We start from the raw sequence: 27,961 nt of genomic DNA, 5'->3' as shown, positions 1-27,961 counted from the left end.
GTATATTGGTTACTAGCAGAAGCAATCAGAAATGAATTTGAAATGTAAGGAAAATGCATGAGAACCCTTATGAATGCTGATAAAATGCTGCTGGTTTTGTTAGGATAATTTGCCAAGTGTAGACATATTAAACAAAGTTCATACCCTTTTTATTTATTGATGCCTGCCAGCTGCTGTTTATAATTCAACTTGTGCTTGGGACAATGTATGCAGGGTAATATTTATTTTGATTATTTTGGCAGGTTCAGGTCAGCTGCACATTTTGTTATTTTACTTTTTCCTTCCCTCCACTTCCCCTAAGTTAGGAACCATAGCTTCCTGTAATGTGGCTTTCGGATATTCTCTGAGGAAATTGAATTTCTGGATTCAAAAGCTGTCCATCTCAAGTTCAAGAGCTCTTCTTTCTTCATGGATGCATATTTATGAAACTATATAGCTTAGGAAAATTTTAATCAGCCTTATGAAAGTTCTTTCTCTTTAAACATAGTAGGAAATCTGAAAGAATTTAAAGATAAAGGCGCATTGTTGAACTTTAGCAAACTATCTTAAAGTTTCATAATAACACTGTAGGATTTAGGAATTTAAATTCCTTTTATTATAGAATCAAAACCACCTGTAAGTATATAAAATACTTTGCCTGGTTTACAGACTTAACATTCCAAAGCAGTATGGCAAAGAGCTCTACCTTTATTTTGAGCTTATTGAACTATTAGGAGCTTGACAGCCCTCTCTGGGAACAGAGAGAATGTTGAGAAGAACCAAGTCCACTTGGAATGCAAACTTAGTGGGCTGTATTTTTTTTTTAAGGTAGGCTGCGTGTTAGAAAGTAAAATATTGGAATTTTCACTTCTTTAAGTGATAATGCATTTGGGAATGAATGAGGCTAGTTGTGGTTTGTAGTTATTTTCGCTACTCATTCTTTCTGAGCTATGCAGCTGCAGAATTATGGAATATGAACTATGTGGCTAGAAATTTTACTTGTCTTATGACTACTACATGCCTTGGCCTAATACAGCTTATAAAATCTGGTGGCAAACTTAAAGAAATATAAATAAACTAGTGTCACATGTACTGTATAACCTTGTTGATACAGATGTCATTTAAGTAATATTCAAGTTAAATAAGAAATCTGTTAATCTTATTCCTGCATGCCTCTTAAAGGCCACAATAATTTTTTATATATTTTTTCAAAATTATGAAATAAATTGCTACCTAAAGCATGTAACTGCTGATTAGTCGGTGGTTAGCTGATGATTTACAGATGGGAGCGAGATGATCCAGATTGCAGGCCAAGGAGGTTTTTATAGTTCTGGTGTATCATTAGTATGAAATTGCAGCCATGGATGCTTCAGAAGAAGGGTGATCAAGTAGTTAAAGTGAGGTACCTCTTGTAAGGTTACTACATCTGTTCTTTATTTGACTGTGGTGAGTATGGTGGAACTTGCTGGGGCATTCATTAAAACATCTGTCTCTTGGGCATCTCTGCAGAGAATGCTTCAATCTAAAAAGTGTGAGAACGTGATAAAAAGTGAATTCACTTTTATAATTTCAGTCTAATCCTGTTATTTGCCTCGGTGCCTCTGTCCTGGATCTTCTTTCCTTGCCCTCTTCTGGCTGTTGCCTGTAGTCCAGGACCTCACTTCCACATTTCACGTAGATGGCGAGAGAATTCCCTCAGGTGCTGAGCTTATCCTGATGATGGTTTCCAAAGCTTCTATGTAGATATTCTGCATTGGTAAAATGGATGCTCTGGGAATATTTTATCTCTGAGCAAAGAGTTTATTGTGGTGAGCAATTGTCTAGAAATGTGTAAAGAGATTTCTAAACTGATCTAGATTTCAGTGAGACTCTAGTGTTAGATCAGTACAATTTAACATGATTGAAAGTGTCGGGCTCAGGTATGAAGACAGTCTTGTATTTTTTAAACCTCTTTTAAAAGTACTCTTTTCAATCTGTAAATATATGAAAGCATAAATAATACCTAAGATGAAAGAGGTGTTTAAAAAAAAGCCAAGTACAATGTACAGAGCAGCCCTATGATAGCTGTTCTATACTCACATGCAAGAGAATGTTGTGACTTGCTTTAATAATGTCACCCGCTTTGTAAACCTATAAAACAGAGATGAGTTGAAGAAACTGTAACTCCAGGTTTGGCATTCTGAAAAGCACTAATTTTTATAGACAGAATCAGTGTTTGTGGTGAAATCTATAAGATGTTGAAGACACGTGTGTTGCTGGGTCAGGTGGTGTTAACTGCATCCTCAGTGGTTTTTATATTCTGTTGACATTCTCCAAATGAGGTTGGCAGTTGACTCTCACTGAGTTCAACTCCGAGTCATTTCAGGAAGTTGTTATGCATTAACTTTGCTATTTTATTAATATTATTCTCCTCCTCCCCTCTTTCTTCTCAGCTGAACTGAAACAGATGCTATAGCTGTGCAAGTATCTGATTTCAGGCTCTAGAGCCAGCAGTAGATCCTTAAAGTTCTGAAATTTGCTTTAGAAATAGCCTTTAAAAGGTTTACAAGAGTAACCATTTTATTTTGTAGTACAAGCTATAACTGGAAATGTGATTTCTTCTACTTTAAGATAAATTTGCAGTCACACAAACTGTAGTAACAATGATTTATCACAGCTGTAAAAGATTGGTGCAAGCTCAAAAACTTACCCAACAATGAATGTTTTCATGAGACTTATTGCCAAGGCAGGTATAGGGGAGGTTCTGTTTTTAATATCTCAGATGATTTAGTTGATCAGAGTGTGAGAGCAGAGTGGCAATTTTTAATTGACAGACTAAGTTGAGTCTTTCTGTCAGGCAGCATTAGGTGTGGAGGAAAGGTCAATGAATGCCACCACAGTTTTTCATTGCCCTTGGTAGCCAAGTATCTACATGAGAGTCAATGCCAGAATTTCACCAAGTGACAACTGATTTAACCCTTCCTTCACCAGTTTTGAATGCAGCTCTGTCGCTGCTGTGACACTTGTTAAATGGAATGGCTGGGCTCAGTTGTCATCTTAATCTACAAGAACGGCTGTAAATTTTCAAAACTTCTGCCCTTCAAATATGTATGGAGATTATACGTAAAGAAATTTTGACAGTCAAAATCTTTCTTTCTAACCCAGGTACTTACAGCAGTCTGTAAAAGTGCCAAGGAGTCCAGCAATCTTTTTGATTTATTCTCTACACTGTAGAGGGAGCTGAGAGGACAGGAGACATCTGACATCTTGATGGAGTTCTGGAGATGTGTTCTGAGGCAGGAGTTGTTTGCTGATGCCTTTAAGTTTATGGTGAACTCTGTGGATCAGCAGCCAGACTTTTCTTGTACTGGATTTTAAGTCTTGGTACACTGCATCTGCTAAGTGGAAGTGATTTCAGGCTGTACAGCTTGACTTTGCAAAGTCAATACTCTGTGTGCCATATTCTAATTCTTTTAATCTTGTTTCATCAAATTGTGCCATTTTGTCCCTGAATTTCTATCAAATCATATTGGTTACAACTAGGAATGCCCCTTAAAGGCTTAATGTAATATTCCGTAGGATTTGGCAGCATAAAGAAGCTCCTGGTTTTCCAAAGAGACCTGCAAAACCCTTATTCTCTGGCATTGACAATGTTATGCTCTGAGGTGTATCCTCTGAGAAAATTCCTAAGTATAACTCTCACAAAGATGAGTGATTGTTTTTCATGTTTGGTGGTGGCATGCAGTGAACTCAGACTTTCTTTGGAGGTTTTCTGTCTCTCCTCAGAAGATCCCTTCCTGTCCATTCCTTGGGCTCTGGGTATCCCTGGGAGGAGGAGCCACTGCTTTCACTGCCCTTCTGCCCACACAGGTTTCATAGCTGAACTTAATGTTTTACCTGTGGAAAAGCATCCAGAGAGGTGAGGTAGTTGTGCTTTGCTGAGGCCCAACTGATTTAATGGAATCTGTGAAATGAATATATGCTTGTATGTTCGTTTTCATACTCAGTGATTTAATAAGAAGCTCAGTCTTAGGGGTGAAATTAACTTTATCTAAATAATGCAGCTGGAGTTTTCTTAAGCTGTCTGAAGTTGACTCATGTATCTCAGCTAATTCTTGCTCACAGTTTTTGTTCTCCTGATATTTCTCAGCAATGCAATTCTTATTCATCCCAAAGCTCAGGTTGAAATCAGTGAAGTGGGAGGGAGATTTGCTTCCTCAGGATTGTAGCCTGAGATGCCAGAAATTTGATTTTGTTGCCAACTCACCCAGAAGTCCAAAGCCACATGAATAATTCTCTTTCTGGTACTTTGATTCACTTTCTGTGAAATAATAGTACTTAGAGAAATGGGTGTAATTTTAAGGGTAGAGAACACCCAGATGTGCTTTATAAAACAAAGAACATTAGATCTTTCAGTGGTAGGGACCTAATGAAGTTCATCTCATTTGTGCTTCTACTAGATTGCTCTGGATTCTGTCTGCTCATAAAGCCTGCGTGAAAGTTTAAATATTTTTTCCATTATCCCTTTGCTTCTGATCTAACTGTTCTCAATACCTATTTTATTTTGCACTGGAAGCAAAGGGAGCTTGAAATTCTGTGTTTATTCATGTCCTGTGCTATTATCAAGAAAGATTATTGCAAAATAAATACAGTCTTGGTTCGGTTCTGCTACAACCAGTGAGAGAAGGTTTTGCAATGAAAAATAACCTTTGAAACTTAGCATAATTCATAAAACAGTTTGCTATTTCAAATATCTGAAAATCTGTTCCCTTAGAAAAGGTTATAAAAATTCTATTAGCCAAGGAAGATACCTTTCAGAGTAAGAAACAATATATTTATATATCCTCTAGTATGTGTGTTGTAGCAATAAAAGGACACAGAAGATACTGCCTTTTGCTTTTCTGCAGTTCCCTTTTGGTCTTGGCTATATCAAACTGCTTTAGGTAATACTTCAACATTTAATAAAATTTTTTCAGTACATACAGGATGATAATGATCTTCAGATGCACATGTATCACAAAAGATAGCTGTTGTGTCATTCATTACTGTAGATGTAAGAAACATCAAAAGCAATTTAAAATTCCACTTATCTTGCCTCTGCTGAATCATAAGATCATGTCTGAGTGTCTGTACAGCAGTGTCTGAAAGGTAAGACATCCCCTCTCTAGGACTGGTTAGTCTGATGAAAGAAACATGTCTGAGTGGTATATCTCCAGCATCTATAACTCTGAAATGAAGTAAACTTACGGATGGAGACTTTTTAGATAGAAATGTGAAAATAGTATCTAGAAAACAGTTTTCCTCTTTATTTAGTATAGGATTCTTAAGGCATGCTTGAGTTGAGTATCAGATTATTCAGCAGCAACTATATAGCTTTTAGTTAAGAAGTGCTTCAGGGCTGACAGTCTGAATATTTTGCTGTGAAAAGAGCCCTCAGGGAGCCATGGACACTCAAAATGAAGCTGCTTGGTGAGATTCCCAAATTCTTACTCTCCTTCTGACTTGTTGGTACCTGGCAGGGGCTCTGGGTGAGCTTGAATGTCCTGTGCACGTGGGCTCAGTCACCAGCAGCCTTTTCCCCATCCTGTGTGCACTGGGGCTGTGCCAAGTCCTGCGGTGCCGCTTGGGGAACCCTCACCTCTTCCCCTTCTCAAAAGAGATGGCAATCCCAAAGGTTCACTGTGGGCTCCAGAGGGGCAAAAGGGTAAGTGCTGTGGCAGGGGACTGTGGGGCTCCCTGCTCTGCCAGGCAAATCACTGCATTTTGGGACTCGAGGGTCTGCTACAGCAGAGGACTTAGCATGTCAGACTTTGAAGAAGTTTGCAGAAGTTGTGACTGATGGCTGGGGTTTTTGGGGAAAAAAAGGCCTGATTTTTAAAGGATTCCTCTAGTGTGCCTGGATGGTACCCTGGGGTCAGGTTTTTTTCTTCATTTGTTGTTGCTGTTGCTTTTGTGTCCACAGTATCTAGAAACTTCTTGTTTTAAAGAAAGTTGGCAACCAGACTTCTCAGAGATGGAGACGTTTGAAAAGTGCCAAATCCCTCAAAAACTAATTCCAGAGCTGTCATCTTGTAATAAGATGCATTTTATAGGTATAGAAACATTTTTGAAATGAAAGAAAAAGCAAATCAGAGCATGGCACATTAGATAATATTGCTGTAGGTAGACAACTGATGTGGATCTGTTAAGCTTCTCTTCAGGTATATTTTTCTTATGGGAGTGTGTGCTTATCATGCCATGAAATGCTTTAAGGTAATCTATTATTATACATAAATATTCAAATTGGTAAGACCAGAATCATACATAATTAAGACATTGAGCTATTCTCATTAATATTTTCCCTCGTCTATACTGAATATAATTGATTTTGTACTGAAGCAATCAGGTCAGATTGCTTGGCTTATGCGAAGGACTTGGCATGAAAATGTCTCTGTTTAGTCTAAAAGTTCCTAATACAAAGATTACAGTGAAGAGATATATTTAAAATATGTATTGGGATTTGTGTTACCATCTTGAAATTGTTTATTTTTGGACATAAAATTCCTGCTTTTACCTAATCTTTAATACACAAAGCTTTCAGAAAACTTGGTAAAGAAGAACTTCTGATGCCTTCTAAATATTCTGTGGCATTTACTGGGGCTAATTTCTGGCACAGTTTCTATATTTCTCTGAGTGCCTTGCTAATATTCTATAAGAATTTGGAGTCTAGTGGAGGGAATTAAACAAATTTTAGAGAAAGGGACCTAGCAGGTAAGGAATACCAAAGTTAGCTTTATTCAATACCAGAAACACAGCAGAAACAGGTGTTTAAATGAAGTTTGAAGGAAAATTGTTTGCTCTTAGTTTAGTCTTTCACAGTATGAGGGTGAAACTGATGGAAACATCATTGAAATATTCAGGTTGAATGTTGGAAATCTTATTTGATAATCCAGAGAGTGGATGTTGCAGTTAATTGTTTTGTAATACTGGTTAAGGGATTTTTTTATCATCATCTGGCTGGCACTTGGTAGTCTTTAAGATCTGTTACGTGGTTTCAGTCAAAATTCAGTAATAGTGTGAAATACTTGTACCAGCAACTTGCTGCCATAAATTCTGTACATTAACCATCTCCTATGCCAACTCTGTGAGCACCAAGTAATGAATGTATGAATAGTAAAGAAATAACAGCTACGTGTGTTGCATGAAGTGCAGTTATAAATGATGAAATGGCATTTCAATGGAAAAGAGACAGATGGGTGCCCATGCTGATTTGGCTTTTACAAGAATTGTCTGTTGTGCCCTGTACTTTCTTTTGCTTTCTTGTCTTTGATGGATGATGGATCTTCCACATTGGTATACCCAACTGCCCATTACTGTAACAGGGGCTTACCCAAAGAATGAATGTCTAAGGTATTTACTTTAGGATTATTTAAGGACAGAATATTTTTTGTCTTTCTTCTTCAAGCAGGTTGTACTGTTTTTCTAAAGAACAAAAATTATGTATTGCTTGTAGATCATTTTAGTATATAGCTTGTAATTATATATGTACCAGAAAAGACAATCTTTATCTTGCTTTTCTTTACTTGCTTTACTTCATTAGTATTCACAGCTATACTCTCTTCCCTAACCCTGCTTTTATTTCTTTTGTGCCTTTTATTTCTTCAATTCTTTCTGAAGACAGTCTCTGTTTTTAAAAAATAAATAAGTGTGACTGGTCTTACTTATCCTTTCATGCCATTTCAGGCATCCCTGAAAGGTGCTATCACTCTCATTATTTATTCAAGGATCTGAAGATACTTCTGAAAAAAGGAATAAATTATTCTGTCATCATTAGTTTAGGAAAACTTTTAAAACCTCTGAAAGAAATGAATTGGGAAACCATTATGAATAACTGAACTTCATTTAACATAGCTGTGATCATTTCAGGACGTGATTCCCCGCAAAGGCTCTGGAATTCCTTGTGGATATTGCTGCCAGAGTTTATTATTTTAAAAGCAATGCATTCAACTACAGTTATTGTATAACTAAACGTTTTAGGAGCCATTTGGCAGAAATGCACACTGTGAGGTAGAGCTGAATATTTGCAATCGAGTATCAAACAAAAGGTGGTTGAGTGAGCTGAACATTGACTGATGTGAAAGAAACAGATACAAAGCAAGGTAGGGAGAAGTGAGTTGTGTAATGGAAGTTGAATCAAATGATAGGTGTCTTTGTATTATTTATACCAGTGTTTTGAACAGTTGTGCTGAAAGCTTTATTTCAGAGATTGCAGCTATAGTTAAAATGGAAAGAACATCAAATATTGAACAACACAGCCTTAGGAAGATAATTTTAAGTACCTGAGCTGATAGATGCAGCATTTGAGACTGAGATTAAAAAAAGACAAATCACAACTGAGACCAGCATTGACCACTTTAGCTTGGAAGCAGGGAAGTGGATGGACTTGGAGATAATTGCTGTGTTACATTCATCACATGGGGTGAAAACTGCCTTCTCAAATGTCCTAGGAGAATTTTCTTAAAGCCCATTTTCTTAAGGTAACCACATTTCCCCTCTCCAGTGCAAAATCTCTGCGTGATAAGACACGAGGATGTTGCTTAGGCTTAAAATTAGTACTTTCAACCAAGAAGTGGAGTCTTCTGCTTACAATAATTAATTATTAATTGTCTAGTTAGGGACCCATGTTGAGTAAAGCAAAAGGAGTTTCTGGAGAAGCTCGAGGTCTGCATCCTCATGTTTGGAGTTTCTCAGTCTGACACTTACTGTGACAATTCTCTTGCATGAATGTCTGATCTGTCCAGTAAGTTTAGAGCAGAGGATCTCTGTGCTGTCTAAATTTCAAATTTTTAGGCATTGTTCAAACTGTTGTAGTCCATTTTTTAAGTGGTGCTCAAGGCCAAAATAATCCACAACAGCTATTGTGGATTACACAATCTACAAAATTGTATTGTGGATTACACAATTACACACAAGTGTCCCTATTTTACCACTCTGAGCAGTGCTCTCATCTACCTGGGTCTACTTTAGGCAGGAGATGGGCCTGGATGACATCAAGAGGTCCCTTCCAATCCAGATGATTGGGACAATCAAATTATCTGTCATCCTGCATTTTCTCCCTCAAATGGACACTATCCCAAATCTGGTTTTTAAACCATTTTGCAGACTTGAAGAATCTCCAAAAAGAACTATAAAACTGGTATGATGGACTGGATGCATTGTATTGGGTTCACTTGCCCTCTGAATTAAATAAGAATAATCACTAAATGTTTAAAACTTTGGGCTGTCACTCAGCTAGAGTGTGTATCAGTAGCTGTCTGAAGTGCCTTAGAAAAACTTCTTTGTCACTCCTTATTAACAGCTAAAACTCTATTCCTCTCAGTCTTTGACACCAAATGGAAGGCTGGGGACCATTCTGACATGCAATCTTACTGTTGAGGCAAAATAGAAAAAACAATTTAGATTTCCTAACCTAGCTCTTTAAATATATCCTTATGAGAAAAGATTTTCTTTTCAAATTCAGCAAGGAATTATTTGATGATGCCAGACCAAGTTTATTTTTTCAGGCTTTCAGTTTCAAATATATTACCCAAAGGATTTACAATGAGTTCTGTATTTCATTGAATTATCAGAAGGTGTACATTGTCATTTAAAAAAATTTACTGCAGATAGCTCTTTGGCAGAATACAATTACAGTCCCAGCAGAACTTGTAAGTTAAGCTATAAACATTATAAAAACAACAAACCAATTTGTGGCAAAATCAAAATGAATTGCTACAATGGAAACTTTTCAGTATTTTTCTGGATTTATAGTCAGTAATTGTTACTGCTTAACTGTTTTAGTAACTGAGAGACATGAGCATTTTGAAGACAATTCTGAGCATAGTTTTCAGAAATAATACCAAAACTTTTTAATGCTCTTTTAGAAACACATAAAAGGTTAGCAAAACTAGGGAAAGCTAAATGAGTGTTTCAGGATTTAAAAGAAGAGCAGCGAGCTGAATATGAGAAGTGCTGGAAAGATCTTACAAAGGAAACAAAAGGTAATATAAGAAGTGTAATAATAAAGGAATAGTGACTCAGGAAATTTTACTCTTTTTACAAAGTGACTTAGAAGTAAGCTATAGTAAAATCTGAATTAGGAAAGGTGACTTCTTTCTTATACAATTTTAAATTAAATGTTAATCATTTATTTGGTAGTCTTGTTAAAGTCCTTGAACTTAAAAATTCAAAATTTACTTACAGAACAAAGCCTCCTGACTGTATTGTATGTGGTATTTAAAACAGGTTTGGCCCACTTGTGGAGGTGTAAGGCATTTTGGGGTGCTTGTGATCAATTGGCTGAACAGTGGAGTGTCAGCCCAGGAGAGAGGAATGGTTATGCTGACCTTGCCATGATTCACCATGGTCAATCACTTGCAGAAACCATTTTGAAGTGGGGAACCTAAATGAACTTCATATTCCCACTGCAATGAGTATAAAAATTCATGTCCTGTAGGATAAAGACATTTCTCAGCTCTTGTCTGTCTGGTTGGTGCTGAGTGTGCTGAAATGCTCAATCTGCACATTGCTCCCGTGCATTGTTCTCTCAGCTTCTCTGCAACTCCTGGCGGTGTTTGCACTATTGCTGGTGGTGAATTTTATAAAAGTGTGAATGAGAAACAAGCATAAGAATGTAATGTTCCCACAATGTCAACTGAGGTGAATGAAAGCCATGTCAAAAGCTAATCCTCCTGTAGTCAATCACTTCAGTAAATCCATTTGCGTATTGCACAGGCTTACTCAATGGAGAACTTTTAATTTTTAAAATATTCTGTATGAATCTCATTTTTCTGACTTAAAATGGTTTTTAAATAGCTATTTATAGAAGACTGTGCAGTGAGTCAAGGGCAAAACCAAGAACACCAGGGCATGCAGACCCATGCTGTCACCAGTTGGCTACATATGCTTTTAGAATAGTGTTTTATTGCAAGGTGAGACAAAAGGATTTCCTGTTCATTGTAGAGAGAGCTTTGAATGATTCCTCTCTTTTTCCAAAGAAAATGTTGACAATAGGATCTTTGATCTTCAGAAGCTAATGCACGTGACAAATTTAATTCATGTAAATAATTCTGCTAGATTCAGTAAGACCCATCACAGGAAGTTAAACATGCATAACTATGTCTCAAGTAAAGACCATGCATGTGGTAGGTATAGTGATATAGTCCAAAAGTTCACTTAGATAAAGTTCTCTCTTCAACAGATGTAGTGGAAATGCTGTCTTATCAAAAGATCATGTGGGGTTTTTTAACTACTTTTTGCAAAAAATGACATGCACTCAAGTTCAAATCTTGTAAAAGCAAGATTTATCTAGACAGCTGAATAGTGTTAGAAGTGTCCATGTTGTAGTAAAATAGTAATGATTTATCACAATTTTTATATTCTCGTATTTTATGTTCAGTTCAGTATTATGTGATTTTAGGAAATATCACTGCATAATTCCAGTTTACTATTCCGGTGCTATATTGCTATTGTCAAACCTTTTTCTACAATCATCCATTCATGATGTAAGTTTTCCAGGTGCTGACTTTCTTGAATACAATTGATTAAACTTGTATTCTGTAGAATAGAATCCTGTATGACACCTCGAGTGTTGAGTGATCTTTAGAAATAACCTTTAGACCTCAAGGTCTTGTGGGGAAAAAAAAGGTTTTACTTAATAGGATCATCTAGTTCAGAAATTATCTAATGCTTGACAAAAGTCATAAAATAGACAAGCACATTTCTTTTCACAAGTACTTGCAGTCCTATTAGTAATGCTTTGATTCCTACTGCTACTTGTCCTGTTCAGTTAATTAATATCATTCTGTAGTGGAGTGGGCTTGTTCAAAAGCTGAAAACTCTTTTAACTCCCCCACTGTTAGGAAATCATATTAAAATTTCTTTTTGAGAGTGACCTTGCTGCTTCCTTTTGTTGATACATTAATACCACTAAACCAGTATTTGGGAGAGATGAGTTGTGCGTCCTGCTAGTGATGACAATATTTTGTTTTACTGTTTGAGTTGTGATGTTGCTTACAAAAAAAAGGCTCTTGAATAAGACTTTACCTAATTAAATCAGTCGATGTGATAATTAATACAAGAATTCTCTGGGTTTGGTATTTTGAATGTGACCTAGCAGTTTCTTATATCATCGAAGAGGACTCTTGATGAAAAGCCACCAGTATGAACACCAAAGAAAAAAGAATAAGAGTTTTGCCTTATACTTTAAATTGCTGAAAGTGGGGCTATGGAACTGTGGTTTTCCACAAAGGCAATGTTCTATTTTCATACTACAGTTTCTCCCACATTCCATTTAATTTATGACAGGCTATTAGTGTTAATTTGCACTTTTGGAAGGACTTCCATTTAAATAACTAATTACCTAAAAGGAAATTTTTTGATGCTTATGCTTTCTTTGGCTATCATCAAATAGTGTCAAGATTTGGAAGCTGCTGTAGTGCTGGTACTGTACAAATTAGAAATATAATTAGCACACTGTTACTGCCTCTTTGACTGTAGCTCTTTGGGGGTTGTTCTACCATATGAACATGCTATGTACAATAGTAGGCACTTTTTGGAGTATTTTTCTGCTTTCACTACTGCTTGATATTGCTGCAAGTGAATGGGTTTAACACAAGCTGGTATACACAAAAGATAATGATGAAACCAGCTGGAATTGGAGATGCTGAGAGACTGGGTTTTATTGCTTTCTACAGGATTTTTGTATGATTCTTTTTAAGAATGCTGACCACATGCTTTGTTTAGTTTGAAAAGACAATACAATGGGTCACAATTCCCTTCAGGAAGAGAGGTGTCACTTTAGGCCATTATATGCATATTTACTCTTCTGATAATTTAGCTTTATGCTCTTTTAAGTTTTGATGTTCTCAAAGTCAGAAAGAGAGGCAGACACTGAATTACTGTACACAGATACTGATATATAATAAATCAATGAATACTCCCCAAATCTTTACAACTTTTCCTTCCTTGTGTTTGGGTATCAGACTATGTAGATGTCCACCACACCCCATTCATCTCGTGAGCTGTCAGTAGTGTTTTCAGTCCTTTTTCTCTTTTCACTTGTTCAATCAGTTTTGTTATTGTTCTGTGACTTCCCTCCCAGTCTGTCTGTAAAGTTCTAATGTTATCTGTTGAAGTCTTAGGTAGTAGCTCAGTAGTTAGGCTGTGGTTTTCAGCTGGGAGAGGGGAAGAAAAAAGTGCAGTTAGTACCTGTATTTTATAATAGCTCCGTGTATCTCTGTCTGTGTGGCACAAAAAGCAGGTATCCTTTTCAAAATCTATTTTTCTATTTCTGCCATGTTTGTGGGCAAACTCCTTAATTTGTTTCTGTGGTGCAGCTATCAATGAATTATGGATGTTGTGGGGAATAAACCAGTAGTTTGGTTTACCACCAAGAAGGATTTTAAAATGTTAAAGAATTTAGAAAAACCTTTAAATTTTCATTTTACACTGTAGGATTTCAATTCAAATTATTCCAGTCTTATTCTGATAGAGTAAAACTGAATTTCTGATAGAAATTAATTTTTCCCTCCCAGTGTTACAGGGAATTTCACAGGATGTCTGCTCACACTCCCTTTGTATCTAACCACGTACCACATGTAAAGAGAATGAACATCTCAAGCTTCAATATGTCAGCTGTTATCAGACTTCCATGAAAAATGATTAACTACTATTTGTACTTAAATTGTTATTTTGAAATAAAAGATACTTCAAGTTGCTTGATGCTAAGTTAGTATGTAAGAGAAACTTCAGAACTCAAACCACAATTTCTGAACAGAACCCCTACACAGCTGTTCCAGATGTACAGTCTTAGTGGACCAGGTTTTCTGTCTTTTTTCAAATTCTCATGGATGTCTGCCTATCACACCTTTCTGCTTGACAAGTGGAAAACTGAATAGGATTAAGAGGAAGTGCACAGCAGGGGCAGGTGTGGCTGGGCGTCTGGGATGTGTTTCCTGTAGCACTTGAGTGTCCCTTCAGCTATGCTCAATGAGTGGGGCTTAAAGGAAGGATTTGCTGATTTCAATTTTCTAGACATGGTCTATGAGCCTAGACACAGGCCTGCGTCAGGCTTGAGCTGTACCAGCTCTTGGGCTTCTCAGCAGAAAATCAGGTGAAAGTTGACATTTTACTGATTTTTCATGAAGTTTGGGTGGGAGTTTTTTGCTTGTGGTTTTTGTGTGTTTTCCCCTGTGAGTATTATCAGAGGAAATACATATTTTCATTAATGGGTCACACTTCCTTCTGTGTTCACTATGCATTTGGGAATAGCAGTCTTCATCTCCATGCCTTGTCCTCCATGGATTTGGTTATTTGAGCTGTGCTTTCTCTGTAGGTGCATTGCTGTGTGAGCTCACAGGCTCTAGGCTTTACTGGGTGGGATGCAGCCCCATCCCACTGAAGAAGCCTCAGCTGTGGAATTTGTTTACTCTGTAATGTCATTGACTTTGGAGGCTTGCTAAAAGGATTCCTTTTCTCTGAGAGGTTATAGGAAGTTGAAGTTTGTTTGCATTATGATTGAGAGTTCTTTATTTGATGCTTTTTAAATACTATAGTACGTTCTCTAATGCTGGGCATTTTTTATACTTGAATGAGACTCTGTTGCACAATATCATATCATCCTTTCTATGGTTTCACAAAACCAAAAATCACAGCATCATTTTAAGCAAACTGTGATTTGTGGCTTGTTTAATTCAAACGGAGGAATTGGAAAGAAAATCAGAATTACTTTTATCCATTAGAACAATTTATTCTTTTAGATGTCTGTCCTGTAAAGGCAGGGGTGTTCAGGAGAAAGTGGAAGCAATGGCTCGTGGGCTGTCCATGCTTCTCCATTGTTAGCATCTCCTTGGCATGATTTTGGTCCTGGTGTGTGGTGAGCTTGGTTGGTTGGTTTGCAGTGCAGGGTGAATGAAATTGTTCAGCCTGTGCTGCAGCCCTCCAGGGAAGTGCATTTGTGCCAGAAACTACGTGCATGGATCAGATGCTTTAGGATGTCAGTGCAAGTCGAGAGAGGGTGTTTGAATGATATCCCTTCAGGACAGGAGCAGTGCTGGAGGGCTCCACAGGGCCAGGAAAGGACAGACCTGGTGTTGAGTTAATATCTTCTGAACAGCCTCCCTGGGTAAACTGTCCCCCAGAGTGTCTTGGGAGGAGGAGTAGCAGGGACATAAAATTTCAGAGGGTCAACTGCCAGTAACAAAATGGTTCATAACGTGTCTGATGAGCAGAGTGGTACTGACAAGTAAATTGCTCCCCAGCATTAGTTTAGTTGTATCCTGTCAGAGCTGGGACTGAAAGTACCTTGATTTGGATTTTCAGTTACTTGGGCTTAAATCATTACTATATTGTGTAAAGACAGTTTGCGAACTGCTTTAAAATAAATGCGTATTAGAAGGCTTCTCTGGGAAACTTCTTCCTTAACAAAACCAAAAAAATAAACAAAAGGAAAAAACCCACTGCCATCACAAAAAAACCCCAACCCCCAAACCAACCAACCAACAAAAAAACCCCCAAAACCCAAACCAAAACAAAAAACTACTTTAAGTGGACTTTTGTTTTGGAAAAGATGATCATTGAAATAAAGTGTGCTCATTTTTCATAGTGTTTCTTCTGCTGGAATAAAGTATTTAAAATGAGAGATTCTTAGCACATGGCTAGAAACTGATAATTATTTAAACCAGCTGCCTAGTTGCAGTGTATAGTGAGATTCATCACTGATTCACTAACACATCAGAAAAAAATTCCCAAAAAGTGAAAATGCTATGGATAGATAAAATGTGAGAAGTGGGCGCATGGTGTTGGTTTATTTTTAAAAAATGCAGCCTCTCTTTGAAGTTTGATTAGAATGAGTCAGTTTCTGTTAGATCTGACAATTATAAATTTGTTATTAGCTTTCCAAAATAAAATACATGAATAAAACTTTTTTAAAATGTGCTTATTCACCAAACCATTGCATCTGTAAGTATGGGAAAATGATGCTTATCACTGCAAAATTTCTGCAGGTCTTTAATTAGAAGCATTTCCCTGTAAGGAGATGACTGTATTTGGGGGAAAAGAGAAACTTACCTGTTTTGGCCATACTTGACACATTTCATATCCAGTCTGTTACTTCTCTAAAGAAATAACGTACAAAAATTATTCAGTGTAATTTCAGCATCAAGAGTAAGAGCCACAATTTTTCCTGGCATTAATTATTTTAAAATTATTTTCATTTTTTTATAGTTTAGCCTCATTTTTCTGTTAGGATTTTGAACGTTGTAACCAAAACTTTCCTCCCTTCCATCCTCATCCCCACAGCAAATGTTCTCAGAAGGGAAGGATGTTACAAGTTGCATTGAAAGTTTAGTAAGTGATTTATTATTGGATGAAAAATAATGAGATTTATGTTTGCCAGTGAAGTTGTTCATTTTATTCACAGAATTGATCTTCAGTGCAAACAATCCTTCTTGATAACAGCCTGTTGTGCGTTCTTGTACATCACTAAAACTAATTAAAAACAGGTGGATTTTTCCCATGGAGCAGTACCACTCAGCTCAATGAAATGAAGTTAACTTGTATGAGTTGTCAGAGAGGATGTTGTTTTCCTTAGGGACTATACTGGAATGTTAGGATTCTCTAAAGCTGCATTTCTGAACAGAAAAATAATCATATTTTTACTATGATACCCATATTACTTTGTTTATAAAACTTGAATTTAAGTTGGTGCTGTAGACAAGAGGAAACCCTAAAGGAGACTTAATTTTTGAAACCTGATCTCTGTGTGAAAGTCTCTGTGAAACTCTGGTATAAAGATTTGAAGGGTTTCATTTAGGACTCAAATCTACATAGCTAAGTTTTGTTGGTGTTTTTTTTTAAACTTGTGGTGTCACATTTTTCAATACACAGTTTATCTTTCACAAAAATGAATGAGATAGAAATATTGAAGAATCATGAGCTGTGTTTACTGAGTATTCCGTTTATGAACTAAATGATCTGCTTAATCTTGTGATTTATTGCTAGTTTGATAGTTCTCTTTAATAGGAGTTTGGCTTATGTGGGATAATGATGCTGGTTTCATTCTGTGTGTAGGGTTGTGCAGAACGGGACATGTAGGAGACCACCTGATTTGTGCTGCATTTTCAGGGAGTGCCAGCAAAGTTCAGACTGGCCTCTTTTTCTGGGCAGAATTAATAGAAGGCTGAAAAAACAACTGTCATAATAAAATTTTTTTTCAAGAGAGAAATACTTATATCTAAGCCAGCTATGAGTTTTGAAATAACCTATCTTTGCAAATCACACTATGCAGAGTGGTCCAAATATAATCTTTGTATCTAATGTCATTGTTACAGACTTCAAAGATGGTCTCTCTGTAACAAGGCATATTAAAAAAAATGACCCATATGAAGTGGACTCATTTATGTTAGTCTTTACAAGCGTAGCGCTTAGCCAATTTTAATTTTGAGTCTTCATTTTTTCTTGACTAACTCCAGTTCTGTGCAGCCTCAGATGACAGGTTGAATAAAATAATAAAGTAATAGAAGACTGAAAATAAAAAACACTAGAGCATTTAATATATTTACATTTTCTAGTTTAGATAGTTTGAATTTTAAACAAGTCTTTCATCATGTCACTGCTGAAATGTATTCCTAAAATGGTAAAGAAGAGTTGGTAAATTAGATAAATATTATCATACATACAATTTTTAATCTGAGAAGTAGGAGGAGGAACTTGTGACATGCGGAGTTTCTTAGTTGATGGAAATAAACTGTGTGTATAGTGGAGCATATTTAATTTTTGTTGCAAGCTGAGGGTTCTGTGTGCTTTCAGATGCATGGGTGTATGGATCATGGTTGATGCCAAATTTCTACTTGTGGGTGCCACTGTCTGGTTCTGGGTGAGGAGTGATGCTGCTGCACTCATGCATTTACAAGCAGCATAGTGTAGGACAGGTCAGATCTGATCATCTCTCTTCTCCATGTAGATGGCCCACAGTGAGCCATCAACTCACATCAAAATATGCATTTATTTATGAATTTTAGATTTGCAGAAATCTCCAGATCTTACTAACATTGCGGTACTTTAACGTTGCTACATTAATACTTTTCCCCTGTGAGTCAGTGTTGTTACATTTGCACCTAGAGGTGGGATCTTATGTGGTTGGTTTGTTGGGACAAAGAACTTACTGTTCATATACAATGGCAAATACGAAGAGCAAGACTATCTTGTCTTGAGTAACAGATTATTTTAAAACTTTGCTAAACAATAAAATTGGTCAAAAAACCTCGAGTTTTCTACTTAAGAATATAAAACTTCTTTTGAAATTTTTTTTTGGTCTTCTTTCTATCTTAATGCAAACTGCTTATCTTATTTTGAAATGTACTTTTGTGCACTAGAGAAGTATAGTTTATTGTAAATGTTACATTAAAAGACTCATTTCTCAGGCAGTTAGAATTAGATTTTTTCAGAGACAAATGTTTTCTATGCACATTGCATAATCATTAGATTAAAAACCAATTTCTCCAGCTTCTAAAACAAACCATTTCTTTTGCATATTGAAAAGTTTTTAAGGCGTAACATCTTCAGAATAAGTGCATGTTCATATTGTATTGCTTCTGAAATAGCTGGGAACAGTGATGGAAAATCACTAAACTAGAAAGGATCACTTGTGAAATGCACAGTACCTTAACATAAAGAGGAAGAATAAACAACTTTTTCCATGGCCTGCATGCAGGGCCAGTTTGCAACTGTGTGATGGTGGTGGTGCTTGATGGGTCAGGCATAGTTTAATTACTGACTTTCTACTATGCAAAGGTTGCAACAGGAAAACATTTTTGGACTTGTCTGTTTTTGTTTGTCTCTCCTATAGAAAATTAAATACTTTATCTGTATATGTGAGCTATCCATGGTATGATGGCTCGTACCTCCCTGCTACAGCAGCCACTGCAAAGTGATTTTATTGTCCTCCAATCTACTGGAATAGTTTTTAACATGTCTTTTGCTTTACCAGCCTTTTTGCAGACCAACAAGTACCTCAGTGTTAATTTAGAATCTACTAGTGAAGTGTGGGCATTTAGCAGTGTTAGAATTTTCAAGCTGGAGTCAAAATTTGTTTCTTGACATATTTATTGACAGTGCTTTTATTTAATAAAGAAGAAAGCACGCACTTTGGGAAATGGTAGTCTTTATTTATGCCTAAGATGGGAAAATGCAAATGAAGTGGTGAATTTTGTGATTAGTATTTTACAGAGCAGTCACTTACTATAATTATGTTTTAGATCAGTGGAATTATCATGTTCTATTAACCAGATTGTTTCCTGACTTCTTGTAGGATTCTGAGTAACAACAAGATCTTGGGGTTGAAGAATGGCTCTTTCTTTGGACTGAGATCCCTGGAGAGACTGTGAGTAACTGATCAGCCTTGCTCCACCTTCAATTTAAAGTCTTTGTACTTTAAATATAGAAACAAACATCAGATAAGAAAGTTGAGATGTTCTGAGCTGTATTGCACAGTAGAGTTTCTAGGCAGTCATCAGGTTAAGAAACAGCATAAAAATGAGTGCATGGGGATGGATGTGGAACATGCAGGAAAGCACTGCCATCAATTTGGAACTAAAATAAACATCCAGTCAAAGCCTTGTACTACACTCTGTGCACTATCACAGCAAAGACTGCTATATGTAATGGTAACACTAATATACCTGACATGTAGTTTGGGTTATTTAACTCATTGGTCTCCAATATTTCTATTTTAGATCTATATAAGTTTAAATTTTTTCTATATTTTGATTATAATATCAACAACTTAGACAGCATTTATCACAGGAGCAAACAATGACTTTGATAAAGCTCCATGGCCATGTATTTCTAGCCAGTATTTGAAGGGGGAAGAGGAGCTCAGGAGCAGCTAATCAGTTAGGAGGAAAATATTTGGAAATTTCAATGGAAATAAATAAGTAATAATAGCTACACTATAATAACACTACTTTCTGTATATATAGGTCAGTCATTGGAGAATAATTGTGAACAAGCCTAAAGAACTATTTTTTATATCTATAGGCAACTTCTGGTAACAGTACATCTAAAATGAGTAATTATGTCATGCCTATCTTACAGTATCTCCTGCAGCTTAAGCTAAATTACCTTTATACTGCTTTGTAAGAGTAGCTTTGTTATGTAGTGATTGATTGTAGTTATTGATATAAAATTGTTGCTGCATTCATGAATGCATGAATGTATTCTGTGGGGTGTGAATATTTCCCTATGCAAAGAAATGATGTATTAAAATCAACCTTAGCTAATATTTTTACTCTAGATGTGTGTGATATGCATGCTGTTCATGGTTGTGGAACAAAGTGGATAAGTATACCATACTGAGTTGAGTGTCCTAAATGTGGTTTAAAAATAAACAACTCATTTCAAGGTCTACAGCAATCCCTTTGAAGGATTTGGGTAAAGTGATTGTCAGAACATTTCTGCTGAGTAACATTACATTGTCTCTGCATACAGTTATAGTTGTGTCAAGTACTTTCATTAATGTATTAAATGATATGGAATATTAAGTAGTCTGGAATGGAGAGTGAGGTATTATTTACTAACTGGTTTAATATTAGGATTAACAGTGATATGAGGTTTGTAAAAAAGTCTGCAAATATTTTAGACAAAACAAAAACAATTTAGAACACAGAATAGAATTACAAATTTATTGCAAGGGAAATTAGTAAGTTAAATTCTCATGTAAGTAAATGCAATTAATGTAGTGTTTAGAACTAAAGGAAAACATTTCCTCTGAGGTTTTCTTAATGTTTAATTTACATTGGAGAATTATACTGAGCATGTAGTTTTAAGAATTTTATTAGTTAAATAGTGAGAGAAATACTTGAGCCTGAAAAGACATTAGAAACAAAACTAAGAGCAGTGAGAAAACAGAAAAGCTGCCTTAAGTGAGTAGCCTCGAGTACCATCACAATCCAAACCATTCTATTTTCCTGTATTGATTTTTCACAACAGTGCAGATAAAATGAATATCATCTTCTCTGTTTATAATTCTATTTGGCTATGGTGTAATACAAAATCCATGAGTGGTCCGTGAATTGAAGACTGGAATTCAAGTGATGACATTCTCATGATTCAGCTGCTCTGTTTCTGTTTCATTTGGGGCCACTCAGGCCCCATATGCTTCTTATCAATATCTGTGAAATCCCAGTTTCAGCTGCAGGGGCGAGAACAGCTGGAATAGTCTACTAGGAGGTGAGTGTGAATGAATTACAGCTGGATGAGTGCTCCTAGCTCTTGGACAAAGGTTTCCCCAGCTTTGCCTTTTGGACAGAACCTGATTCAGAGCAGTACTTCAGGTGCTCAAAATGGAGAAGTGTGGCAGCAGCTGCTTTGATGTTTGTGACTTATGAAAACGGAGCAAGAAAGTCCAGGCAAACTATTATTTGCCTGAAAGGAAGGACTGTAGCAGGGAAATCTAGCTTCCCTTAAAATAATGTCAAGTTTACAAGATTAGGTGCTTAGGAACATGGGTATGTTGGAGTTAAGAATTATTCACTTAATTTGGCTTTGCACTCCTTGTGGTCCTGTTCAGAAGAAAAAGTAATGTGAGTGCCATAGAGGAAAGAATCATGCAAGTCAGTAATTTATTTTTTCTACGGTTACCATGAGAACATGAGCTAGAAGAATGCAAGCTTACATGGAAGATGAAATCATTCAATGTCAAACTGGAAAAGAATAGAGAAGTAAATTTTCAGGTGGAATTGAATTACTTGTATATTCTGACTCTTCCCTGTTCTGGAGTGCTTAAACCCTCTTTTTGTGTAAAGAATGGTTTGAAGCACTACTCCAATAAGTAAGTGACAACTTTCCCCCTATTATTTTGTTTTTCAATGCATGTCACAACAGGAATTGGATTACAGAAGTGTCAGTCTTCTCAGGTTCTGGTGATCTCTCAAGAGCATGTTACACAAGTGAGGTCTCTCACTGAGCAGTTGTCTCAAAGTGGGACTCTCATTCTATCAAGCAAATCAAGATAAGTTATTTACCCTTTAACTATCCATTCTAAGAGTAAGACAAAATTGATTTCTCTAAAACTAAGGCTATTGTAGAATTCTAATATTTTACATGGAATATTTTTTTCAAAATGTTTTTCAGAAAATTGCAGTTTTTTCCCAATCATAACATAAGAATAACAAGGTTAGCATTTTAGATTTTCTCAGTGTTGCTGCTGTAGGAAACCTGATACTAGGTTTTCAGATGATAGAGGCAACAAACCAGGGAAAAATATGTTTAGGGAAACAGTTACTTCCTTTTTAATAATTTAAAGATAGTATTATATTTAATAATCATTAATATTAAAAATGAAATGTAATAATGGCTATTAAAAATAGTGATCAAAAGGCATGTATGAAATGCTAATATTTTTACTGGACATTTTGTAAAAATGCTTTGAAAAACACTGACTCACAAAGGTGCACTTTCAGTTTTATGTATGTGTATGAACAGTGACTCATGAGTGATCTGTAGAGGTGGCAATACCTTTCCACAGTTACAGTTTTCTGAAATTAAGAAATTGCCATGTGCTGTTTTGGAAAAGTTGGCTCACAAATGTGACATGGCATCTGGATCATGAAGTGCCCCTGTGCCAATGAGCTTACACTGTAGAGACAAGAGGCATTTAGAAGTGAAGATCATAACTTAAATACTGTTAAAGAACAAAAGTTTTCTGTAGACTTTTATTTTATACAGATATTATATGCTGTCCAGTTATATGGTCCTTGAGTTGGAATAAATCAGAACTGTAGGAAAGACTATAAATAAGCTTTTTTTGAAGCAAGTGTGGTAAAGGAATTGTTTGTTAAAATATGAAGAGCTATGTGGAATTTAACCAGAGGAGATCTACAGGCCATAAATTTTTTTAAATGAGAATGCACACCTTGAACCCATTTCTGTGATACACCCTGTGGAGATGGCTGGCTTCACATTCAGGAGGCTGAGAATTCAGTTTGGGTCTGAAGCTGAGGGCAAAGACTTGACAGCTTGTAATTATTTCAGTTTCAGTGCCTTCCCTGTCTGCAGTCAGTGTTCTGCCTTCCCAGAACAGCAGGAGTTATAACAGAGATTTAAATAAGTTTTACTTAGGCTCTAGGTACCATAAAAGAAAGGAAAATGAAGGAGTGAAGTAGCCCTTTCAAGTAAGTCTCAGCAATCTGCAAACTCTCGTTTAGTAAAATATTTGGAGGGATCTGAACAACTGAATTGTCTGTGTAATTTGGTGGTGTAAATTTTGCACAAATCAGAACAATATATTACATGGGGAAATCTGTGACAGTTTCCTTCTTGAAGAATTATTTTTATTTATTTATTTTTATTTTCTCAACATGGGGTTGAGCATGCTAATACCCGAAGAATCATAGGCTAGTGCAGGTTACCAAGCTACTTGCAGATGCCTTGTCATGGCAGTAGGTGGTATGGATGCTGCTGTGAAGCTGTTGCCATCCCCCTCAGTGTGCAGCAGTGAGAGCACTAGTGCCAGCTCTGGTAAGGCTTTTATGTTTGAGGATATTTGGCCAGCCATGGTCCATGGGATGCTTCTGGGGACAAAGACTGAGGTGACTGGCCCAGATGCTCCAGCTGTGCTGGACCTAAAGCCAAGATCCAGACTAGGAAAAGAAATCTTTTGCCCTCCTCTTGGTACCACCTGGTGCAAAACAGTATGTCCTGCAGCTATTATCCACACTGCTGATTTTCTTGCTTTGCGCAGCAGCCACTGCCCCACAGTTGCCTGGACAGCCCTGCCCACGTTACCCCTCCCTGGGGCAGCCTGTGGTGGCTCCCCTGCCGTGGGCTCCTCGTGCTCTGGGGTTGATTGTGCACTTGGGATTTTCAGAAGTGGGGGTATGAGGTTGCTCTCTCTCTCTCTTTCATAACCAAATGTACTTCTTCATTAGGTTTATAGGAGCATTATACCTCTGAGACTGTTGCTCCTTTGTCCCAGTGACTGAACCTCTAACGGGTTCAGAAGCTATTGGGAAGGAACCAGCAAATACAAATAAAGAAGCATACACAAACAGACCCTGGTTGCATAAGCAGTTTCCTTGGGAAATCAGGATGAAAGATCACTAAGCAAGATTACACATATTTTTCCCAGTTGAGCCAGAAGAAAAGCATGCCAGGCACTAATAAGCTGCAGTGACTGTTTTACAGAAACTTGCTTTGTTACATTTTCTAGACAAAGAATAATAGTACTAAAGTACCTCTAAGAATTTAGCAGTGAGTTTATTTTTTGTTTTGATGTTATTTTTGAGCCCTATACATGAGTCTTACTCTACCAGGCCTCACTTAGATTGTGTGTAGTTTTATTAAGTGCTCCTGTAGAATCGAGTTCCAATCACATGTCAGTGCTGCACAGCCACGTGTTGTCCTCAGTTATTATCAGGCAAGATTGCCTAAAACTGCTTCCAATAGATTTCAGTGGGACATTCTGCAGCTATGTGTTGTGGTGTGCAACAGAAGTAATAACACACTAAGTTGAGGTATGAAAAGGAATAAAAAGACAAGCATAAAAAATTAGACCATAGAAAAAACTTCCTGTTAAGCAGTTGTTACAAAAATATATTTTCGATTTGTTTAGCAAATTTCAAGTGATGGAAGTGTAAAACATAAAGGTTTGACATTTCTAATGTGCAATTTACATTTTCTAAATTACTGTCCTCTTCACTTTTTCCCTGCCCATGCATTTGAAATGTGCATGTGCACACACACGAAGAAACAGATGTTCTTCGTAGGTACTGTGAAGAATTGGAAATACGCTCAAAGAAACTGTTAACAATTTCACTTTCAACACATTGTTTATGACATCTTTAAAGTTAGAAACTTCATAGATGAAATTTAGAATGTGTTCTTTTTTGGATTGTTGTAAAAATAGAAAAACACTCGTTATTATGAACTCACAATATTTCTGACTGACAGCCAGGATCCAGCTGTGCCATGTTTTTGGCTTTTTTTCCCCTTGAAGATCTTGCAGCTGAGGAGTGTGCCCCTAACTTTGTGCAAGCACTTTTAGCAGAAAATAAATTTATAAGCCTGGCGACCTTAAATGCCACTGAGCTATGTTTAGAGAAATGCTGTGATGGTGTTCAAGGAAAGGGCAATCTAAAAATCTGTTTCTTAGGGCTGTTTGTTGTGTAAATAGTCATAGTATGAATGAAATGATTCCATTTTATCAGGTTGTTGTATTTGGAGAAATATTGAGAAAGAAAACTCTCAAGCATCTGAAGTTGTCTTGCTACTTTTTCTTGCATTTGAAATCCTGCATGGATTTAGTAAATTTTCTAGGTCCAGTTAATAATGATAGCAAACAAGTTATTTCTTTATTCCCAAAGAACAAAAGTACAGATCCTACAACCATTATTTTTTCTTATTTAGTAATATGTCTGGGACACCTGAGGAATTCCAAGCAGTTTTACATGTAAAATTTTTTACTGTGTTGGCTTGTAATTGTTTACAAAAGCTGCGTTACTGTTTGAAGTGATTGATCATATTCTGCTAGATGCAGAAGGATGGGAATAGTTATGGAGAAGGATTTTTCTCCAGGAGCAAGACTCTGCTTTGTGTCTGTACTCTAAAATATACTGAAGATAATTCATGTTCCTCTTGGCAGTCATTGAACTTTGAGTTACTCTTTTGGTTTCGTTGTCAGAGGAAGGGTTTGTCTTTTTAATTATGATGATGCCAGTGTTTGCATGAGGCAGGAGAGTTCCTTTTGTCAGTGCTAAACACGACTAATGTAGCTGGCAGGTTGATATTAATTGATAGATATGTTTGCCTGCGCTATGGTCTGTACAAAGGCACTTGCAAATGCTGAGCTTAAAAAACAAAGTTCTGAAAATTCATGAATTACTGAAGTGAAGGTACCTGTTCATTCAGAGACGTGTCTATTACAGATAATTTGTTTGGAGGGTTGGAGATAGTCAGGAGATAAACAGTTTTCAGCTTTACAAATGCTGAAGGGAAAACAAGCCCTGTGGATTTGGCACTGGACAGATGAGAAAGAGGAAGAAAATAGTTATGCATATAATAATCATTTATCACCTAAAATTAGAATAGTTTCCTGTGAACTGAATGGTTTTTAAGGCTCATCCTAGAACATGGAGAAAAGCAATTTCTACTGAGAAAATGAGTGTTAAGCTCATTTATGAATTGGACAGTGAATTGGACTATATTCTTCAGAGTCTAATACACACACCTCCTTAGCCATCTAATTTTTTCATTGGTATAAATGTCATGGTCAGCTGCTGTAAGCTTTTTCTTTTTTTTTTCTTTTTTTTTTTTTTCTGGGATTTTTATCATATCCTGTTTAAAACCAGATTCCTTACCCATCCTGGGACTCCTCCTGCATTTCCTTATGCCAGTCTGTCTTTGTGGTGGCTGCAGCCCAGGGATTTTGCCTCTCTTTGGTGCTTGGTTCTTTGTCATTGGGATAATTTTGGTCACGTTACTCAATAATGCCAGTGTCAGATATATTGTGGTACAGACAGAAGATACAGATGTTCACTTAATAAATGTGCTCTTTAAATATCTGACTTTATGTATCTGTCAATGAAGATTGTAATGTGTTACTGATTTACTGAAAAATAATTAAATGTGTGTCAAAAAAAGAGTATTTTTCCATAAAATCAATTTATTTCTACAAAATATATTTTAAAATATTAAAATTATTTTATAGAAAATATTAATGGCATGGATTGGTGAGATTGGTATGAGCCTGATATGAGACTGAAAGGAGATAGGAAAATGATCCTCATAGCACCAGAGTACCTTCAGTTCCTCACTTCCAGGGGTTTTTTTAGCATCAAACAAGAGTTGCTTATTAACATTTACAATATTTGAATTATATCTCGTAAATCACTCAAAACCACAAATTTAGTAATTGCAAATAAATTTAATGTTACAATGCAAAGTTTCCCTTATCACTTAATTAGCTAGAATTATCTAATTATTTCTAACTGACTATTTAAGTCAAAACAAGTTTTACCCAACCGTATTTATTTGACAGATTTCATTTGTCATTATCTGATGACAAAGATAAGTTGTTATATTTTAGGCATTGCATTCAATTAAAAGTACAGCTTTTTAGCTTCTGTCTTTTACTTGAAAACAATTCTTCTTAATCATAAAGGATTTTGTATAAATAGAGAATTTTATGCATACTGTAGCAAATGCATAATGGTTAGGTAATACAATATTTATATGTTGATGTTAAACAAGAGAGTCTTTAGAGAGAAGAAAATCTGTGAACAAAAAGGCTTTTATTTGAGAAAAGTGATTGGAAATCAAGGACTGTTTCATTTTACTTTTTTAAAATTTTCATTCAATTTTTGTCTCATCACTTGATCTTTCTCTACCTCTTTTTATCTGTATTGCTTATTTAATATCTCAAAATCTAGTGATACTGAGAGATCTCAGCTTATCAGGAAAGAGAAAGCAAGAAAAAGTACATTGGTGTTTGTGTAATGCCAATTATTTTACATTTCTACCTTAAGTGAAGTCATTTACGTGCATTCCTGCCCTGAGTGGGAAGAAACCTTAATGGGCACAAATACAAAAGTGCAGATAGAGGTTACTGATGCTTGTTGAAAATACCTGCCCATAAGCAGGTAAAGACAGCAAGAGGCAACAGCAGACCTAAGGAACCTTGGAAAATGTCATGGATCTGGACTTGGAAAAGCCACTGTTGTTCCTCACTGTTGGTTGAAGGAGTACAGGGTGAATTGCTTTTCAAAGTAAGTATTATTTTGCTGCAGGCAGTGTTTTAATGAATTGCACAGGAGGAGAGTATCTAATTTGCTATCATTGCATAGAAATTTTGAGAAACCAGAGAAGGAGAAACATCAATGTCACAAGTCAAACTGGGCAAGCTTAATTAAAAATTGCTTTTTCCTTTTAATTCTGTGGTCCTTAATGGATCTCTTTATTCTTTTCTATGACTAACAGTAAGTTACTCATT

The 27,961-nt window shown here is 36.3% G+C and overlaps 1 protein-coding gene across 1 annotated transcript in view; it reads left to right on the top strand.

Moving 5' to 3' along the window:
• The window catches only part of LOC118688171 (adhesion G protein-coupled receptor A3), a 252,313-nt gene that overhangs the window by 21,962 nt on the left and 202,390 nt on the right, over positions 1-27,961 (top strand). Inside the window, exon 2 of the mRNA XM_036385594.1 lies at positions 19,286-19,357. Within this exon, the coding sequence (XP_036241487.1) occupies positions 19,286-19,357 (72 nt within the window). The remainder of the gene's footprint in view (positions 1-19,285; positions 19,358-27,961) is intronic.

This window comes from Molothrus ater, chromosome 8 (genome assembly GCF_012460135.2).
Source record: "Molothrus ater isolate BHLD 08-10-18 breed brown headed cowbird chromosome 8, BPBGC_Mater_1.1, whole genome shotgun sequence".
NCBI classification, from domain to species: domain Eukaryota; kingdom Metazoa; phylum Chordata; class Aves; order Passeriformes; family Icteridae; genus Molothrus; species Molothrus ater.
The sequence above is the reverse complement of the archived record's forward strand: the minus strand, read 5'-3'. Positions and strand labels throughout refer to the sequence as shown.